General features: G+C 39.5%; 1 protein-coding gene across 1 annotated transcript in view; it reads right to left on the reverse strand.

The window, feature by feature from the left end:
- MAN2A1 (mannosidase alpha class 2A member 1) overlaps positions 1-21,347 on the reverse strand; it is a 130,997-nt gene that overhangs the window by 69,965 nt on the left and 39,685 nt on the right. The window contains exon 4 of the mRNA XM_063453637.1: positions 10,515-10,659. Within this exon, the coding sequence (XP_063309707.1) occupies positions 10,515-10,659 (145 nt within the window). The remainder of the gene's footprint in view (positions 1-10,514; positions 10,660-21,347) is intronic.

Here is a 21,347-nt window from a genome sequence, read left to right on the forward strand (position 1 = left end):
ACTTGTTAATAAAGTGGTTTAGGTGCACTGCCTTGCTAAGCTAATCCTCTATAATAGTGGTCAGACTGACCGTCACTATAGGCACCTCATCAGTAAAGACCATCAATTTCGGCAACATCATATCCAGCATGATTCTGACAAATGCTGTTAATACTCCTCATAGAAAATCCACCAATTGGCTTAGCGAGGGGACAGCTTTGCATACACCATATGTGCTCAAAGCATGGGGTTAGACCCAATATCATCACAAAAGATCTCAGATAATAGGAGCAGCTGCATACAGAAGACTGAATAACACTATTATTGGTGATAGTGATAGGTATTTAATGAATCTGATCAAGAAGGAATTAGAAGCTAGATTCCTAATGGTCATGAAACGGATGGCTGAAATGTATACTTAAAGCCCTTAGCAAAGCCTAACTGCAAAAATCTCAAAATATTTTGATGAAGTCATGTAAAAGGCCAATATTTTTGGAAATATATAAACTTTAAAAAAAAAAAAAAAAATCTCCAGATCTGATGACAAATACGAGAAGTTGAAGACATCTTGGCTTGAACTAAAATGTGTATAGACTCTCGATCCAACCTTGTGATTTTAAGATTTCCAGTTCAGAAACCATGCTGTCACCTTGCAAGTTTCCAAAAACATCTTGTCTGTAGGTTGAGGTTTCAGTGTCTGAACTTTAGGAAGAATATAAAAAAATCCTCTGGAAAGATCCATTTGTTTGGAAAACCATACTCTACTAGGTCAGAATAGCAATGCTGCATTCACCAGGAATCGGTCTGATCTTACCATCTTCAAGACCCATGGAATCAATATTGGTGGAAAAACAAACAAGGAGAAAATTCCCAGTAACTGAAAAGGCATCCCTGAGATTTCCCAGTTTGTAAAGTTGAATAGTATCTTCTAGCCAGCAATCTTGAGTTTTAACTCTCCATCTGCTGGCAAACTGGGACAATCTTCCTCCTATTTGCCTGGAGTCAGAATGTCTCTTTCTGGTGAGATGTAAATCTTTTCCCCTCGTTCTCTGTTTTTGCATTCCAAGGTATGCCTTTTATTGGGGCGTTTTTATTTTATTTTTTTCTAAAACGAAGAATCCTGAAAAGATTTATTTTTTTTGTTCCAGTAAGGTTATCTTATCTTGTAAAAGAGCTTTCTTACCTTCTGCCACATAATTCAGTAAATTGTCTAAAGATGACCCAGTCAGCCTTGTTCAAAGGGCACATCACATAGAGCATAGAAACATAGAAACATAGAAACATAGAATGTGACGGCAGATAAGAACCATTCGGCCCATCTAGTCTGCCCAGTTTTCTAAATACTTTCATTAGTCCCTGGCCTTATCTTATAGTTAGGATAGCCTTATGCCTATCCCACGCATGCTTAAACTCCTTTACTGTGTTAACCTCTACCACTTCAGCTGGAAGGCTATTCCATGCATCCACTACCCTCTCAGTAAAGTAATACTTCCTGATATTATTTTTAAACCTTTGTCCCTCTAATTTAAGACTACCGTATATACTCGTGTATAAGTCGATCTCATGTATAAGTCGAGTGCAGTTTTGTGACCAACAATTGTGAAATATGTTATGCCTCGTGGATAAGTCGAGGGTAAAACTCGGGGCTATGAAATTCTGTGATTTTTATAATTATATACACACACACTCATACAAACACACACTCTGCATTATATAAACACACTCTTGTGTGTGTGTGTGTGTGTGTGTGTGTGTGTGTGTGTGTGTGTGTGTATATAATGCAGAGTGTGTGTGTGTGTGTAGTGTGTGTGTAGTGTGTGGGGGAGGGCATTTTTATTATTTTTAATTTTTTATTTAAATATTCTAATTTTTTTATTTTAATATTATAATTATTTTTTATTTTAATATTTTTTGATTACATTTTTTATTTTATTTTATTATTTTTCTTTTATTATTTTAAAAAATGTTTTTGTCCCTGGTGGTCCAGTGGTGTGTACTGTGCAGGAGGGGGGCTGGCAGGAAGCGTTTACTTATCTTTCCTGCAGCTCCTGTCAGCTCCCTTCTCCTGCGTTTTGGTCAGCTCCCCTGTAAGTCTCGCGGTCTGCGTGCCGCGCGGAGCGTTGCCACGGTAATCCATGGCAACGCTCTGATGCCGCGGCTCTTGCGAGATTTACAGGGGAGCTGACCAGAACGCAGGAGAAGGGAGCTGCAGGAAAGGTAAGTAAACGCTTCCTGCCAGCCCCCAACAGGACCGCCGGGCTTGTAATGAGCCCGGCGGTCCTGGTCTGTATTATGGCAATGTAAGTTGCCATAATACAGACATTGACTCAAGTATAAGTCGAGTGGGGGGTTTTCAGCACAAAAAAAGTGCTGAAAAACTAGACTTATACTCGAGTATATATGGTATGTCCTCTTGTTATTTGGAATGGGCTGCAGCTGACCAAGCTCTTAAACACACTGCTCTTCTACCCACTAATGCCAGGCCTATGCTACTTGCTGATAAAGACTTTCGAGGAATTCAGAAGCCATTTTCATGTTTTGTAATAAAATCAATAGTATCTTCATTATTAAATGAGTTATCAAATTATATTTCCATTTTTTTTCCAGTTCTCTAATGAGATTTACATAAAAAAACAGTAATATTTTGAGAAGAATCTGAAGAATAAGATGATAAGCAGGTGATAGACCCTTCTGAATCAGAATTATCTGGAGACCTGGTTCCTTTCTAATAGGAATAACCAGAAAAAGAAGCCTGATTCAGTAATAACAGGGATATTTTGTAGTGTTGCCGTTTTTATATCCTGAAATGTCGGTTTCATATTTTGCTGGAACCAACTAATGAAGGAAGACATTACTTTAGTTTTTGCTGACTCTGCAGCTTTGGATCTCTCATGTTTCACAGGGGATTCTTACACCTCAGGTGTGATTGACATCCTATCAACAAAAGAGAAAGAAAAAAGTAGTACCCTACTAACTTGGCCTGAGAATCCCCAAAGGAGCTTTTAAAGTAAAGAAACTGAATATTTCTTACCTTTAAAACGCCTCTCCAGTGCACAGTGAGGAAAAAAAGGCAATGGCACTGCAACGTGTAGAACCACACATGCCATGTCTAGACACACCCCAGGGCTTTACATTTGAGATTTTGGTGCCAGGAACACCCCCGATCCGATTGCACATGTGCAAGCACGAGCATCGGTGGTGCAACGCAAAAGTCTCCCAGCGTGCACTCCACTTCTAATAGCACCATGGACTTTAGCCAGGTCCTCCTCCAGTAGAAATGACAGGAACAAGATTGAGGTCCGTGGAATGCATGCCATTACATGCGTTCTAAAAAGGTTCTGTAGAATCTGAGGCACCCCAACCACCTAAAAATTCCTCACAGGTCAGTGCACTCTCCCCAGTAAGCATCCCCCATGCCTGCAGACTAACCTACTGCAGATAATAAAGTAACAAAGGGACACATTCTACATTTTCACTGGAAAGACAGGCAGACAACTGGAGATCATTTATGTGGCTCTGGTATTGTACTCCAAAACGTATGAGTTTAGGGTGGTACTAACCATACTATTTAAAAGGTTTAGACATCTCGTGAGTGTCCTGCTTTATTTCTGCCACTGTCCGTATGAAAGAAAGAAGAAAGAAAAAAACAAACTGTTTAATTGTCCTTTTCAGATATTTCTGCCTGAGTATCAATATATTTAAACAGGTTGAGCAGTTAAGTACAGGTTAAAACCAATGATAAGGAAGGTGTAGATCAAACAAAGAACTTTTACTCATGAAGTCTGACACAAACCATAAACCATCGTAAAACGAAAAATGTGAAGCTTCGCCATCATCAAGATCTTGAAAAAGGTTATGTATAAACAAAGCTTTCCTGACAATACAGCAAGCAGTAAAAATAATCTCCCTGAGAGATGGGATTTACCTACTTGGCATAGAGAGAACGTAAGGACCAACATTTCCCTGAGAACACATTTATCCACATAACATTATCATCTTGATCTCAGGGCAATATTGGAACGCATGCTGGTCTGCCTGAGATTGGTGAGAGTTACCTTCCCGGACAACAGCTTTTTGTGGCTGCTGTACTTAATTCACTCTCCTGAAAATAAATATACAAAGAAGAAGTTGGAGTATACCATTCTCATATGAGAGAGAGAGAGAGAGAGAGAGAGAGAGAGAGAGAGAGAGAGAGAGAGAGAGAGAGAGAGAGAGAGAGAGAGAGAGAGAGAGAGAGAGAGAGAGAGAGAGAGAGAGAGAGAGAGAGAGAGAGAGAGAGAGAGAGAGAGAGAGAGAAAAGAATTACTGGCAGCAGCTTCACATAAATGCCTCTTTTTTAGGCAGAGCAATGTCCTGGTGGTACTCTGAATCACTCTGTCCATTACAGGTTGTAAAGTGTAGCGTGGGAATAGGGCTTCCTCTCATGCATCGCATGAGCTGGTCTAGGGAGTATTCTGTTGTCTTGAGGGATGATGCCCTTACACCTCTGGTGTATCTTACACATGCATGAGAATACAACATGGACGAGGATTTTAAAGGTTGGAGCACCAGATGTTTAAGGAGATGGCAGCGAACATGAGGGAGAACTTCAGGTAAGTATTATGTCCACTCCCAGGTCGTCCTAAATAAAATGGCAGTTTTGGGGGTCTCTGCAAAATATTCAAAGACCCCCCCAAAAGTGACAACTGCTTTTAATGCACAGTGTGTGTCTGTCACCTGCCATATAGTACAAAATGAAACAGCAATCTTCCTGTTGAAATACATATACATTGATGTAACAAATGCATTATTTATACGTTAAAATCTATTCAAGTTTTTCTTGAGATATAAAATTAACAGTGTTACGTGGATAAATACTGTAATTTGTGTTCATTTTCCTTTGTGTTTATCACTTTAACTAACAATACATTTACATTGGTGGCTTTATCTCGTAGCAAAGCTAGCACAATAAATTTAGATTTTGTAGGGGTTCAGGGGGAAATGGGGAATCATATTACACAAACTGTTTAACATAAGTTTTCAAAATGCTCGAGCAAACTCCTTTTGTTACTATATAAAAAAGAAGAAAAAAAGTTCTTGCAGCTCATATAGTGTAACTATAGTATAGATCTATACTATATAAATATAAACTGAGAAAAAAATGAATATTTTATTTGTTTGAAATGGAAATTGTGATGCAAATTAGAGTCATATTTAGTGACAGTTACAAATTCAGATTCAAGCCTACCGTGACAATGCAATGATGAAATACATCATATTACACAGAAGTGGTGAGTCACCGGTATTAGCAAGTGATTGCATTGTTCTTTTACTACACAGAGGAAAGTTACATGATTTCACAGTTATATTCAATTGTCTCTATTTTTGTTAAAGGAACATTATAGTCACCTAAATTACTTTAGCTAAATAAAGCAGTTTTAGTGTATAGATCATTCCCCTGCAATTTCACTGCTCAATTCACTGTCATTTAGGAGTTAAATCACATTGTTTCTGTTTCTGCAGCCCTAGCCACACCTCCCCTGGCTATGATTGACAGAGCCTGCATGAAAAAAAAAACTGGTTTCACTTTCAAACAGATGTAATTTACCTTAAATAATTGTATCTCAATCTCTAAATTGAACTTTAATCACATACAGGAGGCTCTTGCAGGGTCTAGCAAGCTATTAACATAGCAGGGGATAAGAAAATCTTAATTAAACAGAACTTGCAATAAAGAAAGCCTAAATAGGGCTCTCTTTACAGGAAGTGTTTATGGAAGGCTGTGCAAGTCACATGCAGGGAGGTGTGACTAGGGTTCATAAACAAAGGGATTTAACTCCTAAATGGCAGAGGATTGAGCAGTGAGGCTGCAGGGGCATGTTCTATACACCAAAACTGCTTCATTAAGCTAAAGTTGTTCAGGTGACTATAGTGTCCCTTTAAGTCAAAATGGTATAAATTATGCTTGTAAATTACTCTGATCACTGGGAGGCTGCTGGTGATGAAATATATGAAGGCCGTGCCCAGTGGAAATCAAATTCTCAATCTGCAAAATTCACCAGAATTACACCAGTTATAAAATAAAGGATGCTTGTTAAAATAAAGGTTTTAAAAATATGTAATGTTATCTGCACCCTAGTAAGTTCAGTGTAATACGATGACCATCAATTGAAATGCGAGTAACACATTGTGACTTCAGGAGCAGTAAAGAAACCATTTGAAAAGAAAAAGGGGACAACAACAAAAAAAATACCTTGGTGTGTTCTTCACAATCTCAAATGTTTATTGGAAGGCATATGGATGTTCTATCTGTACAGCAAATGGCAATATCATGACAATACCCATGAGCTGGTAAAGATGTTAAAAGCCTAGTAAGAGAGGTTTGGCTGATACCTCTACTGATACAAGATGTTCCTGCTTGGATAAGAGTTAATGCATTACCCAGATTAAAACCTAACTTTCAAGAACATTGTTCAGTTCTCTGGCTTCTCTTCTAATCCCTGTAATCTTAGCGAGTCACTGAGATTTATCAGATTTTATCTTCCCTTATTACATGTGTTGTTGACACAAACAGATCCCTTTAATTAAACTAATAAATACAAATGGTAATAAACGTTCATCAATATTCTATGAGACACTGATTGCCATCAGAATGTACTGTCTGTTTAAACATTTTCTTCCAGTTACCCATTAACCCCAAAGAGCAACAACATTCATTAATACATATTAAACTTTCGAAATACTCGACAACATTCAAGGACATTTTTTGACAAACAGCCTTATTAGTCAGCAGCTACCGTGCTACGTATTTTGTATGCCATTAAAAATATTCAAATTAGGATTAGTGACCAGAATCAGCAGCTTCCTGGTATGGGCAAAACTTGATGCTGGAGGTTACAAATCCTTGGATCCGCAGGAACTTAAAGGGAACATTCCCACCCCATAACAACTTAAAGGGACACTATAGTAACCCAGACCACTTCATCTCAAACTTTACTTTCTCCTACTTACTTTTGCTCTCTTCCCTTTTTAAAATGTGTAATTTTCCTTATTTCTGTTCTAAAAGCATAAGACAGACTACTTTGTCTTATTTTTCCTGTGCTTGACAATTGTGGCAAAGGGTAGAGTTGATGCAAGCTCCACTATCTAGATAACTAAAGTAGAGCTTGCCTTATGCCTTAAGCTCCACCCTTTGTCAAGATGGACATGTGTTGGAAAAATACACAAAACAAAGTAGTCCCTACTTTGTATTATGTTTTAAAAGACAAACAGATCATTCAAATGAAGAAAAGAGGAAGAGAAGAAGAAACTATAAGAGAAAAGTAATCTTGAGATGACAGAACCACTTTTAAGCCCTCAAAACATTTTAAGCATTAAATAAAGACATGATTTATGAAATGCTCAAAGACTGCTTGCATTTCTTTCAAATTACAAAAGTCAAATGTTCTCATAAGACAAAGTATAAACTGCTTTGTCTTCTGGTAAATCCTCTGCTTGAAAAACGTGACAAAAGAGGGAGCTACCGCCATCAGGTTGTATCACTTCCCCCTGCCATTGCTAGCAACAGTTTGCTCATCGCACAACATTACCTATGGAGACGCAGTCGATCTCACAGGACTTTCCATAGATAGAAGTGTTGTACCTTTGTGCATGCACAAGTGAAGGGGGCTCCGGGCTTAAAATTGAAGATGGCGACGCCCATGAGGGTCTGAATCAGGTAAGCATAAACCACTTGCATTGCACCTTCATGCACCTGCACACCAAGCGGCAAGGTCACCATTGGGGATCTTTGCAAAATATGAAAAGACCCCAGCAGGTGATAGACCAGCTTTAAAGTCACTGACGTTGTTATTAGGTATGAGTGTCCAAGTACTATCACACCTACAGGTGGTTAAACCATTTTACAATGGTTTAGTCCTGAAGTTGGGGCTCTGGCGCCTACCCCCTCTGCCACACAAATTTCTTCCTCTCAGTACTGCAGTTTATAGAAAAGCAGAGGTCTGCTCCAGATTGAATTGCCCCTTATCTTTGACAGAAACAAAACATGATAGCATTAGAAAGGAACACCGTATGTGTTATGTAGCCGAAACATGGACGTTTAAATTGCTTCCCCTGACTAGGCTACATTGGCTGACAGCATCCCTGCTCCCACTGGGAAATGCACAGCGTCTGATGGCAAGGTAGCAGTCAGTTAAAGTTCAGTCACTGCTATGTCAGGTGTGAGGTTTGTCTTTAGATTAAATGTGTACAAGGGAGCTAGTAAGGTTCCTTCTTTCGATGATGCTCACTAAAGTAGACGCTTCCTTGTAATTTTACCTTCAATCATGTTCACTTACAGAAACCTTAAAGGACTGATACAACATTACATTTGGTGTTGCATATTAAACGGAAAACTGACAACTTACCTCATTGATTACATGTAATAGAGTCTAGAGTGTATGTATTATTTTATAGTGCAAACATAATCAACCTCTTAAAGTGTAAAGTGTATAAAACATTTAAAAAAAAAAAAAAAAAAAAATTAAAAAAATAATCTGAAATCCACACCTCTGTATCCTACAACTTGGTGCCTCTATCTTAACTCCCTGGTCAATGTGATCACTAAATGTTAAATAATTAAATGCTAAAAAAAAAAATACCAGTTTCAAAACTGTAAACTGTAAACTGAAAAAGGCTCTTAATAAATGTGAAATTATAAATAGTGTAAACAACACGTGTGGGCTTCTATGCTTTTATTGCATTTACACATACAGAAAAAGAAACCATAGGCATTAAAGAACCTACAGAAATGCAGTTTCCCCCAGTGATTAAGAGATTAAATGCATTTCATTCAAATCACAGTCAAAGGTTATCATAAGACAAAGTTAAATAAAGATACATTTTATATATTATATAGCAGACACCAACAATACCCCTCTTTAAATGTGCTTAAAGGAACAGCACAGGCATCAGAAAAAAACTTAATCTAAATGAAGTTATTATGCCTTATGGTGTTAGGAGTCCCCCTGAAGAAGACTTACTTTCATGGGTTAAAATCGTTTTTGTGCGCTTTAACCACAAAATTGCATCCAGCTCTGGACTCAACTCCCCCCCCAGACAGCATCCGGCTTCGGAAATTTCACTTACAGGAAGTGCTGCCGGGCAGAGCGCCACTGATTTAGTGGTCAGCTGCTGCTTTAAGCCAATTCGTGAATCCCCATTCACAAAACTGGCTTGGAATAGCTTTGCAAATGGGGAGTCATTGTAAGTGAAATTTCAGAAGCCGGATGCCGCCAGGGGAGTAGTCGAGATTGGTGCTTGAGGCAACTTTAAGTTTAAACTGTTCAAAAACAGTTCAGACCCTAAAGGTAGGTGCACCTGGGAACCTCTTGGCACCATAACAACTTAATTTAGATTAAGTCGCTTTGGTGCCTGGAGTGTTCCTTTAACTGTACTTTTCATATGCAATTAGAATGTTTTTGAGCTGAGTTTGCCTTTCCTGAAAATGTCAACGAGAAGAGACAAACACTCTCTCTAAGAATCCCTTCACTTGTGCAAAAAATAGATAAAAAGTGAACGAAAAGACAATACACCTCCCAAGCTGAAGGAAAAACAGTAATTGGATACGAAACCTAGAAAGGGATGGGCACATAACGTCCTGCGGTGCACACATCACAGTTAGTTCATGTCTTATGGTGGCAAAAAATAAATTACGAAAGTCTGCTACGTGTGAAAAAGGTTACATATAGGGAACACAAAGGTGTTTACACTTGAAACTTAAAACTAAAGAATTGATGAGGTAACTGAAAAACTTAGGCTAGCGTAGCCAATATACAAGTGTTCTCCAATACTTGTTTGAGGCGCAGCTATTTTGTCATACAGTCTGAAATTATGGGTGAACATATAGTCTACATAGAGAATAAACCCGAAAATGGGTTATTAACTAAAGATTTTTTGAGAATTTATAGGTGAAATGTCAAGCCAAAATTGGCAAACTTTAAGGCAAAAAAAAAAAAAAAAATGAGGTGTATAATGGACACTGGTTACAAAACACAAAGCTAAAGCAAAGAAAATAAAACAAAACAGCATTGCACAGTGTAAATATGCTTCCAGCACAAGATCCAAGTAAACTGGGAAATCCAGGTTCAAATCCCAGCCAGCCCACCTCTTCTTCACTCTTAAATATCCATTTCATATAATTGTAAAGTGACATGAGATATGTTTTCGCTATCTAAATGATGCGAAAAATAATTTTAATAAAAACGAATTACGGGATGTAGAAAATAAAGTTTAATTGTGGACACCCTACACCTGCAGCTGGGTGCCTCCATCTTGCCACCTTGTCAGACACCGTTCTAAGCTCATAATTTTGGACCCAACATTGAGCCCAGAGAAATCATGCAGAGAAGATGAGAAATGAAATAAGGTACACCCTAGTTAAAGGTTATTTGCAAGGTTTCATTAAATGGTGTAGTTACGGGAAGGAGATGTACCCCTTGAAGGGTAGCGGAGATATTCACAGTTCGTTGTACATTATACAATGGAGAGAAACAGGTGACGCAATGTGTTCTGTTTACCTGGGTCATTATGGGAATGTGGCACAACGAAAACCTGGAGTGGTTCATTATCCCATGCATGCTCGTCATATGTAATGTCAAAACCTTGCTTCCACACACCGCCATCTGGGTTATCAAAGGGAAGAATTTTGTATACATCAAGCATCTAGAAAGAAAGATATTTAAATAAAAAAATGTAAAAAAAAAAGAGTACAAAAAAATAAATACATTTTCATTGATTCTTTAAAATAAATATTTGGAAACACTGTAAATATTATAAACTTCTTTAGGACAAATAATGCTCTACAAAGAACAGCGCTATAGAATGCAAGTTCCTTTTTAAAACTGCTGTTTGTCTCATCTCTGACCTGGAAGGGTTTCAGCACAATGCATAGTTACCAGATACAAGGCCAATAAACTGTATATCCCCAGCTATTCTGTATCATTGTTCAATGTGTAAAATCTAATCTCACAAACACCCCTTTAATTTCAACAGAAATATGCAATGCTAAAACATAACCCACGTTTACACTAACCTTAAAACTAATGAATACTGCCATGAGGCAGCATAAAGCACATAGAATAAGCAGGCACAGTCAGTCTCATAATCAGGACAAAAATCACAAAGATGTGAAGTGCTGAATGTCAGTCATACCAGCTTTCCACCTCACAAACTAAACTACGATAAAACTGAGCAGAATAGGAGTTGCATGCACGAGTATAACGTGTCACTCAGCAAGGAACTTGATCCTCTAAAAGACTTTAATTGATGTAATTACAATGCGGTTAGAGTGCTTGCATTGTAATGTGAACTAGCAATTTTACTATTAACTTCCATCCAGGATTATGTTTGTCTCGAATCACATACCCATTTCTAACTTCATACATGAAAAGATCTAAATAGATAGGTGGGTAAATCAGGGGCTGTTATTCTTCAGGGATTTAAAAAGCCAATATGGGTGTCTTTCAACTTTGGCTTGGTCATTCTGCCACAATTGCGTGTTTCTTTTTGACTTTTTAAATTTTTCAGTCTTACACACAGATTCAGTAACTGTATGTCTATCCATTTACTCAATGTAATTGCATGTATATGGTTTCTCCACTCATCCACCTGTCTCTGAATACTATGGGGAAGGTACAGGGAAAGGAGTGATTGAACCTTCCCCTTGTGGGTGCCATCATCTTTTTTCAAATGTCCGCTTCTGCGTGTCAGGAGCCAACGGCACTGCTGTACTCTCACACAAGTGCTCGAGTACAGTATTGAGGTCTATGGAGAATCCCTCCATAGATACAGCTAATATCTCTCTAGCTATCACTGGTGATGGCTGGGAGACCGACACTTCTAGATGGCAGTAGCTCTGCCCAGTGTTTAGAAGTGTATAGTATACGCTGTATATCATAGGACCGCACTGAGTGATACACACTGTATATCATAGGACAGCACTGAGTGATACACGCTGTATATCATAGGACAGCACTAAGTGATACACTGTATATCATAGGATAGTACTAAGTGATACACACTGTATATCATAGGACCGCACTGAGTGATACACGCTGTATATCATAGGACAGCACTGAGTGATACACGCTGTATATCATAGGACAGCTTTTGTTTTTAACTTTTGGTTATTCTTTGTGTCCTCTGTATCTTAATGATTATTTCTCCTCCTTTCCACTAGCCTTTATTTATATTTATAATATTTTCTTCCTTGTGCCAGATCTCACAATCTTCCACTTTGTTCTCTGTTCATGTTTGCTCTCCTATGGGATTGATTTTACCAAGGATTGTGGGTAAATCTGATTGCCAACTGAAGCAGAACCTTGCTTTACGCTCCGCCCATTGCCAACCGCTATAAATAAGGAAAAGTAGTACGTTGTTTGTTTTGTATTTAATGAAAACGACAGCACTCAAAAAACATAAAAACAAACAGACTCCAACACAGGGTATGTAGAATCAGATTACATACAAGTTTATTTTTGATGACTGATGCGCTTGCAACAAATGTATTAAAAGATTGTCACAATATTTTAGAGGAAAATCACGGATTTCCGTAGCTTTCTTTTGAGCTAAAAAAAAAAAAAAAAAAAAAAGTACCTTTTCAATAACACATGTTTACATTTATTTGTTAGAGCATCAGGTAGATACAAATCCCTTTTGAGACTTTCTTTTTACAAACAGTGAACAAACAGCACACTGTTAGAAACTTATTTTGGATTCAGAGAGAAGACCATTTTTGTATAAATTTTGTATTTTAAAGAATCTAGTCCTGTATATTACCTGAACCTAATGCTTACGCATTTACAGATTTTGCTAAATTTTGTTGTGTGTTTCCAATTCCTTTAAAATTCATCATCCAGTTCATGATACAAACAAATAATCCAACTCTCATCACTTGGCAACAACCCAGGGAAATATTAAAGAGGCGGCAGAACACATTTGTCAATAATTGACCAAGAAAAAACAAAACAAAACAATATGCACACACAAACAGATGTTCCAAATTTGAAGGCCACAAAAAAAAACACTCAATATTTTGGATGGCAAATTACAGGCGGAACATACCCTAGCACATACTCAGAACATTTGTGCTACAAAAATGGCTTTCTACTCAAGAAAAAGAAAATGTCAGAGGTTATGCCAAGCAGACAAGATAAGTAGTGCAGCAAAGTTTTCTCTCGGATGAAAAAAAGATATAACATCACATCAACATCACATCAACAGTACAGTGTGGGAAATTGCCAGGGTTTTTAAGGTCCAATAAAGACACCCAACCAGACCGCTTTATCTTAATGGTCTGGATGCAGTGGCTCTGTCATTTTCATCTTGCAATCTAAAGCACTGCCGTTTTGTAGAAAAGGCAATATTGTCATTGCGTGGTTAAACACACCTCTAGTAGCTGTCTTCCTGGCAACTACTAGAGGGTGCATATGCGGCAACAACCATGTTTGATGTTCAATGAATCATTACATGTGGACATCGAACATCATCAGATGCAGCTCGTAGGAAAGCACACGGCTTCCCTGCAAGAAGAATTAGATATGGTGCACTTTCAGTACTTGCATGCATCATCCTCAATGCTTCTATTGGATTGAACAAGAAGCATTGGATTGGTAGATCAACAAAGAATAGATTCCTCCAGAATGACATTGCGGGAGGAGCTGATGGCAGTACAGCATGAATCTCGGCACAGAAAAATAAATAAATAAAAGCTTATAACCGCTTTATAAAAAGGGGCATGGAGGCCGGAATCTAAATAGTAACTATAACACGTTTGTATTCCTAATGTTAGTGTTCATTTAATATAGCAAGTAGATAGCTCCTTTTTGGTATCCTTATGGCATTCCCACAATGATTAGGGAGCTATCTACTAAAACATCTAAGACCAAAATTACAAAAAGCCTTTTCCTTATTTTGGTGTTTCAGACAACTTTACTAATACCAAGTAAAAAAAAAAAGCAAATAAGGGAAGGTAAATCCTTCCTCTTTTTCCGCATTTTTTTTTTTTGTAGTTTCTTTTTTTTTGGAATCAGGTCTTTTTTATTTTAATAGTTTGATGCGACTTTATGATTTTTATTAGGCCTTTTTTGGGGCAGAAAAAAGATGGAAGGAAGGGGGACTGTATTCATTTTTTTTATTTTACAGGTATTTTTGTTTATTGCTGACCCCTCACTATTAGAGTGAGGAGATAGGTATGATATTTTTTTATTGCTTAGGGACCCCTAATCACTGGTTGCGGGGGGTTGACTAGGGGTTTGAGAACCCCTAGTCGGGGGGTGGGGGGGAGAACACACAATAAGTTCACCACCCATTTTATAAATTAGGGACCACCATTGCGAATGGTTGGGTTGGGGGTGAAAAAGTATAAAAAACAAAAATGAACAAACGAATAACGAATTGCACAGACAAAATTTAGTCCAACAAGCAATTCTGACTGTTTCATTCGTTGTAATCTCTACTTTTTTTATTCATCTTTCAGACGAATAGCCTAAATTCCAACAAAAACGTGTTTGCCTGAAAACAAAGGCCCAAGTCTACTGAATATGCAAATTAACAAACCTTGCTATTTAGGTAGCGCGCATATCCGTTTTAATCTTCACAACCAACATGTGGCACTGTACAGACTCCTCAGCCAAATGCACCTAGTTGGTAGAGAGCATCAGCAGGACAGGCGAGTGCACAAAACATGCGATAAATAACCATCTGGGAACCTACATGACGTGTCAGACATACGCTAAGTGACGATGACATTTAGTCACAGAATACATAAGACACTACACTCACCAGAACCTTTACAGCTTAATGTTAATGTTTTGGTTCTGTGCATGTAGCATGTCCTTGCAGGCTGAGCAGTGCTGCCCAAGTCCACCTCTGGTGGCTATCACTGAAACATCAATTGGGACTTCCTGGACAATGTCCTGTAATCTACGCAGAACCTGCTTTTAGCACATTCTGCATAGAGACACTAAAAGCTTCCTATAGTGTTGCGTTATTCAAGGCATGTCTATGAAGAGATGCTGATTGCAGAGGAGCGATTTGTCTAATACAAAATTTATGATTTCAGGCAAGGAGGTGGGAACTGCAACACAGACAAGCATAGAGAGGGCTAAAGGGCGAGTAAACCTTATATTTTATTGGCAGGGAATGGACCAACATCTAAATGTTCTGCAGAGCACTATAGGTGTATATAAATGTATAGTATAGAAGGGTAGATCTACTATCCACTCTGCGCAAATCTCAATTGGCCACTCATTCTTTTTAAGTTAAAATGAAGCCTTCATATAAGCCTTGTTGGAAGTTAATCTCCCAGGTCCTCACTTCCACTTCAATCTCATGCATGGTGGGACAAGAAGGAATAAAATGCCAAGAGAAACAAAAACCAAGTAAAGTGCAAAAGTAAATCTTTATTACTTACACATAGGTAAGAAACAGCAAATAAAACAGTCCTACGGGTTTCATCACCTTAAGGGACTTCCTCAGGGACAAATGCTGCTGAGTCCGCAATCAAATGGACAATAAAATAGAATGAAAAATAAAAAATCCCTCCCTAACTTAGTCCTTATAAACGGTTTGTAAATGCTCCAGCATTGTTTTCAGATTACACATGTTGTCATTAGGTGCAGCTGATCATTTCCCATTTAATTCCGGGTTCTGCCTTCATGTCATCACGTCCCGTGAGTGATGATGTCATACATGACACGCATGATTTTATCACGCACGGGATGTGATGGAATTTGAGAGTGGCTATTGTGTACATTATTGCACGGTTATATATTTCTGTTCCTTATTGGATCTACCCTTATATACTATATATTTGCATTTAGAGGATTGATGAGAAGATCTTCTACTTAAGGGAAGTTTTGCTTTGAATTTTATTTCAAGTTTTGCACTTTATTATAGGGCTTGTGTTAAACTGCATTTTTTCCTGTACTATAGGTATATAGAGAGGTTAAAAAAAAAAAAAAAAAAAAAAAAACAAGGTGCAAGAGAATACGGACAAGGCTAAAATTATTATCTGGGGTTGCGGTTTCTTTCGTGCAAAGAGAACTGGCAAGCATTTCAGATCTAGACGATCCTTTTGGGTGGGATCAGTCTGATATGCAAATGACCTAGGTTCTCTTTTTAAAACCAGCTGTAGATCTGAGTGGGGACCCACCAAAGGGCAAGCTATTGAGCGGTTATCTGTTCTCCGTATTCTCTTTCATCCTGTTTTCAATTTATTTTGCTCTTCTTTATTTAATATGATTTTCTGGACACATATAGGGAATCAAAAGAAAGCCCTATGTCTCATTCCAAAAATATAAATAAATATATATATATATATATATATATATATACTTAAATATATATATCTAATTATGTATGGGTGCCCTTAAACAGAAATTGTGGTAGAATGAAAGCATGGCAAAAGTGCCAAAAAGGCCGGGGTCACAAACAGGTTTCATCTCAAATAGCCTTGGTCTGTAATGGGTTATTACTATTTTCCTAAGAACACATTATTTGCCATTAAAATTTCATATAGAATGTGGCAAAACTGACAAAATATGTTCATGTATTCTAAAAGGGTAAATTTAACAAATAAATAAAAGTTGTAGCGAACAAAGTGCAGCATAAATAAACCAATAAGAATGCAAGGTTTGCCAATGTACTCATGTGTCAATATATTGAAATAAATTCATGTATATCATAGTGTTGCCTGCAACTATTTGAATATTTATATATCTCAAACCCTGGGTCCTGGTCCATCTCCTGTCTAAATCAGCTGCAGCAGACAATTCACCTGTTACATATAATTCTAAAGTTCAAACTGAGGCAGGTTAAAAGCAACACACAGATGCCAGTTCTACCAATTGTTTTGGCCTCATGCTTGCTCTCAGAAATGATCGCACCCTTAAAGGACTACTATAGTGGCAGGAAAACAAACTAGTTTTCCTGGCACTATAGTGCCCTGAGGGTGCCCCAACCCTCAGGGTCCCACTCCCACTGTGCTGAAGAGGGAGGAAGGTGTTAATCCCTTACCTTTTTTCCAGCGCCGGGCTCCCTCGGCACTGGGACTCTCCTCCCTCTTCTGACATCCCTGGCTGAAGGCGCATGCGCAGCAAGAGCCGCGCGCGTAGCCAGTCCATAGGAAAGCATTTTCAATGCTTTCCTATGGACGCTGGCGTCTTCTCACTGTGAAAATCACAGTGAGACGCGCAGAAGCGCGTCTAGCGGCCGTCAATGAGACAGCCACTAGAGGCTGGATTAACCCATAGGTAAACATAGCAGATGTTTACAGCAGAAAGCGTTAATCCTAGCTGGACCTGGCACCCAGACCACTACATTAAGCTGAAGTGGTCTGGGTGCCTATAGTGGTCCTTTAAAATTCATTCAGCACTTTTTGCAAAAATCTGCAACATGCTAAAGGGCAGTCACTTTGACAGATTGTTCTTAATAATACTCTATATATAAGGGTGTTTTTTTTTTTGGCGTATATAGACGAAGGGTTGAAAGCAGCAGTGAAGTATGATCAAATTATGTTCTTTTCAAATAGTTTTTATTGATAAATGTTTACTTCTATTTATTACACGGGGGCAAAATATGTTAGATCTTCATAATACAAAATAATATACGTTATACATTAAACAAAAACATTTAGCTTTCAAAATAGGTTTCCTATTAAACAAGTAGTTTAATGTCAAATGATTAAATGTGTCCCCCCGCCCCCCACATATTTGGATTTGCAAAGACATGTCTTATGACAAAAATATCTACACTTTAAATGAGATTTCTTTTAATAAAATACTATCGGAGGAAAAAATAAATAAAATAAAATCTAAGGACAGTTTTTTTAATTTAAATATACAATACAAAACAAAAAGTATAGGCGCTCACTATATTATAGAACAGGCTGCGGTATACAATACACGGATTCCCAAAACCTTGTGTGGTGAAATAGACAAGATAAAAAACAGCGTATACTGCGCCTTAAAATTTATACATACCGTATATACTCGAGTATAAGTCGAGTTTTTCGGCACATTTTTTGTGCTGAAAAACCCCAACATGGCTTATACTCGAGTCAATGTCTGTATTATGGCAATTTACATTGCCATAATACAGACTGGGGGCTGGCAGCGAGCGCTTACCTCTCCTGCAGCTCCTGTCAGCTCCCTTCTCCTCCGCGCCGGTCCGTTCAGCTCCTCTGTCAGCTCCCAGTGTAAATCTCGCGAGAGCCGCGGGGTCATAGTGCGGCTCTTGCGAGACTTACAGTGTGAGCTGACAGAGGAGCTGCACGGACCGGCACGGAGGAGAAGAGAGCTAACAGGAGCTGCAGGAGAGGTAAGTGCTCTCTGACAGCCCTCCTACCCCCCCACTGAACTGCCAATGCCACTGGACCACCAGGGAGTGAGAGTCCCCCTCCCTGCCATGTATCAAGCAGGGAGGGGGGACGAAAAAAAATAATAATAATAAAATAAAATATTAAAAATAATAATATTAAAAAATAAATAAATACAAATAATAATAAAAAATTAATATAACAAAAAAAAATACAATTATTATAATTAAAAAATAATAATAAAAATGCCCACCCCCCACCAAGGCTCTGCATCACACACACTGCACTCATACACACACACTGCATTCATTATATACACACACACACTGTAAATAAAAATTCAATTATTATAATTTTTTTAGGATCTAATTTTATTTAGAAATTTACCAGTAGCTGCTGCATTACCCACCCTAGTCTTACTCTAGTCAATAAGTTTTCCCAGTTTTTTGGGGTAAAATTAGGGGCCTCGGCTTATATTCGGGTCGGCTTATACTCTAGTATATACGGTACATAAACCTTCGAAACAATGTAATAAACCTCAGGAAAAAAAAGAAAGAACAAATAATAGTGCAATACAGTATGGTACAGTAAAAATACAATACATTGTAACTATAGGAAAACCACTCACATACGCTAGAGCTTATTAGAGCTCTGCTGTATAATCCGTGGATGGTACAATCCCCGTCTAAGGATATTTGGTGGTTGAAGTGTTGATAATCCTCCAGATCTCGGTAGTATATATGGGAGGTAGAAAAACCAAAGAAGGAACTCCAATGGTGCAGTAAGTACTGATATATGGAATAGATAAAAAGAAGAAATGTACTTACATTCTCTAGAGCAGGACTTGCTCTAGTTAAAACAGCATGGGTGTCAGGAATCAAGCCAAAAGAGGAAATGAATAAGTAGTACTATTAGAAAGTAACTTTATTTTAATAATAAATAATAATAATAATAATAATAATAATAAATAAAATAATACAATTGGAACAAGATATAAAATCTATGTAAAAGTGCCACTTGACGCGTTTCGCCCGTTCAAAGGGCTTTTTCAAAAGTGTAACCAGGTAGGTGAGGTCTCGTCCCAGCTCAACAGCTTCTGGGAACGGCAGCATCTTTTTCTGGTAACGATAAATAGCCCAGAACCGCGACTCCTCTGGACTCCCACTGTTACATCCCATGAACAACATATCCAAAAATCAACCAGAGCAGTTCAGGGGTTCCGGAATTTTTCTGGAAGTCTTATTTTTGCCCTACTGTGCACATGATCCCATGCCAAAAATAGTTCCATACACTCGACGACAAAACACCGCTGGACAATTTAGGATGGCTGCCGCCACATGTTTGAATCTGTTCCAGTTAAAAGTCCAAGGGGCAGAAACAGTACTTTTGACCATTGGTTATCACAGGACCCATAGTCCCAGGGTAGGAGGCTGGCAAACAGGCCCCTCCAAAAACCAGTGTCAACGTGGATTTCGTCACACAACTCCCTTTTCCGGGAGAGACTAACTAGGTACCTGACCTCCGGTCGGTGCCCAAGTTAGTCAAGCAATAAGCAAGTACTGAACCTGGTTACACCTGTAGCCCATCTCACAAAACAGGGTATGTTTTGTCCCCAGTGATCAAGTGGGCATTTGGTCCTTCTGGTCTCCATTGCACTCCCTGGCATGGAGCTGTAGGTACTTGGTGGGCAGACGCCAACTACTCTCTGCCCTGATGCCAGCGCTTCTGCTGGGGGAACGGCTACATAGTCCTGCCATGTAACAAGGGGAAAGTTAGGGCAAGGACCCGCATCGCTCTGCCCTGATGCCAGCTCTTCTGCTGGAAGGGGGCCAGTAGGGTTTTTTTAGTCTCATTCACTGATCCCAGTACCTGGTTGGGAGTTGGCTGTGGAGGGGAGAAATCGCTTACCCCCTCCTCCTGGTATTCAGGTGTGGTGAGTTGGGGCTCTGGATCGATCGTCCAGCATCCCTGTAGCTCAGGTGCAGAGACTGCGGTCCCATCTGCACCATTTAGGTCGGGCATGCATGTCCCCCTGTAGTTGGGGAGGGAGACAGACTGTCTCCACTCCCTGTGTTGCACACTGCCACTTAGAAGGGAGACAGATTGTCTCCTCTCCCTGTGAGATGCACTGCCGCTGGGGAGAGAGACCGGTTGTCTCTTCTCACTGTAGGATACACTGCCGTTGGGAAGAGAGACCGGTTGTCTCCTCTCCCAGTAGGATGCACTGCCACTGGGGAGAGAGAACAGTTGTCTCCACTCCCTGTGAGGTAAACTGCCGCTAGGGAGGAAGGACGACCCCTTCGGCTCCCTGGGATGCACACTGCCGCTGGGGAGAGAGTCTGGTTGTCTCCTCTCCCTGTGAGATGCACTGCCGCTGGGGAGAGACCGGTTGTCTGCTCTCCCTGGTAGGTAAGCTGCTGCTGGAGAGTCGGACCGACTGTCTTGACTCTGGGTAATGCTGCCTGGTGCTTAACTGCTTGCTGCTGCTGGGACGAGGGACCGACAATCTCCTCTCTCTGTAATACTGTCTGCCGCTGGGGAGAGAGACCGGTTGTCTCCTCTCCCTGTGATGCTGGCTGCCGCTGGAGAGAGTGACGGGTGTCTCTTCTCCATTTACAACACACTGCCACTGGTGAGTCAGACCGACTGTCTCGACTACTGGTAACGCTGCCTGGTGCTGGGTAGATTGGGGCCGAATTGAGCTGAGAAGTGTTGGTAGTCCTGCTCCAGTGCCCACTCCCGAGTAACCAGGTAGGTGAGGTCTTGTCCCAGCTCAACAGTTCCTGGGAACAGCATCTTTTTCCAGTAACGATAAATAGCCCAGAACCACGACTCCTCTGGCCTCCCAAAGTCATTGTCTTCCTCCATGGCCCTTAGCAACAGGCCGGGGTCACTGTAGCCCTCCCACTCTGGCTGAACATTCTCTGTTACCCAAGTGTCTCGCTGGACTGCGTATCACCATAGCGCCCGTATCATCTCTCTCTGGACCAGGAACTCAAGGTATCTTGCCCACTCCGTCAAGGGTTGTTCTCCC

This window comes from Pelobates fuscus, chromosome 5, assembly GCF_036172605.1.
Source record: "Pelobates fuscus isolate aPelFus1 chromosome 5, aPelFus1.pri, whole genome shotgun sequence".
In the NCBI taxonomy this organism is placed as follows: domain Eukaryota; kingdom Metazoa; phylum Chordata; class Amphibia; order Anura; family Pelobatidae; genus Pelobates; species Pelobates fuscus.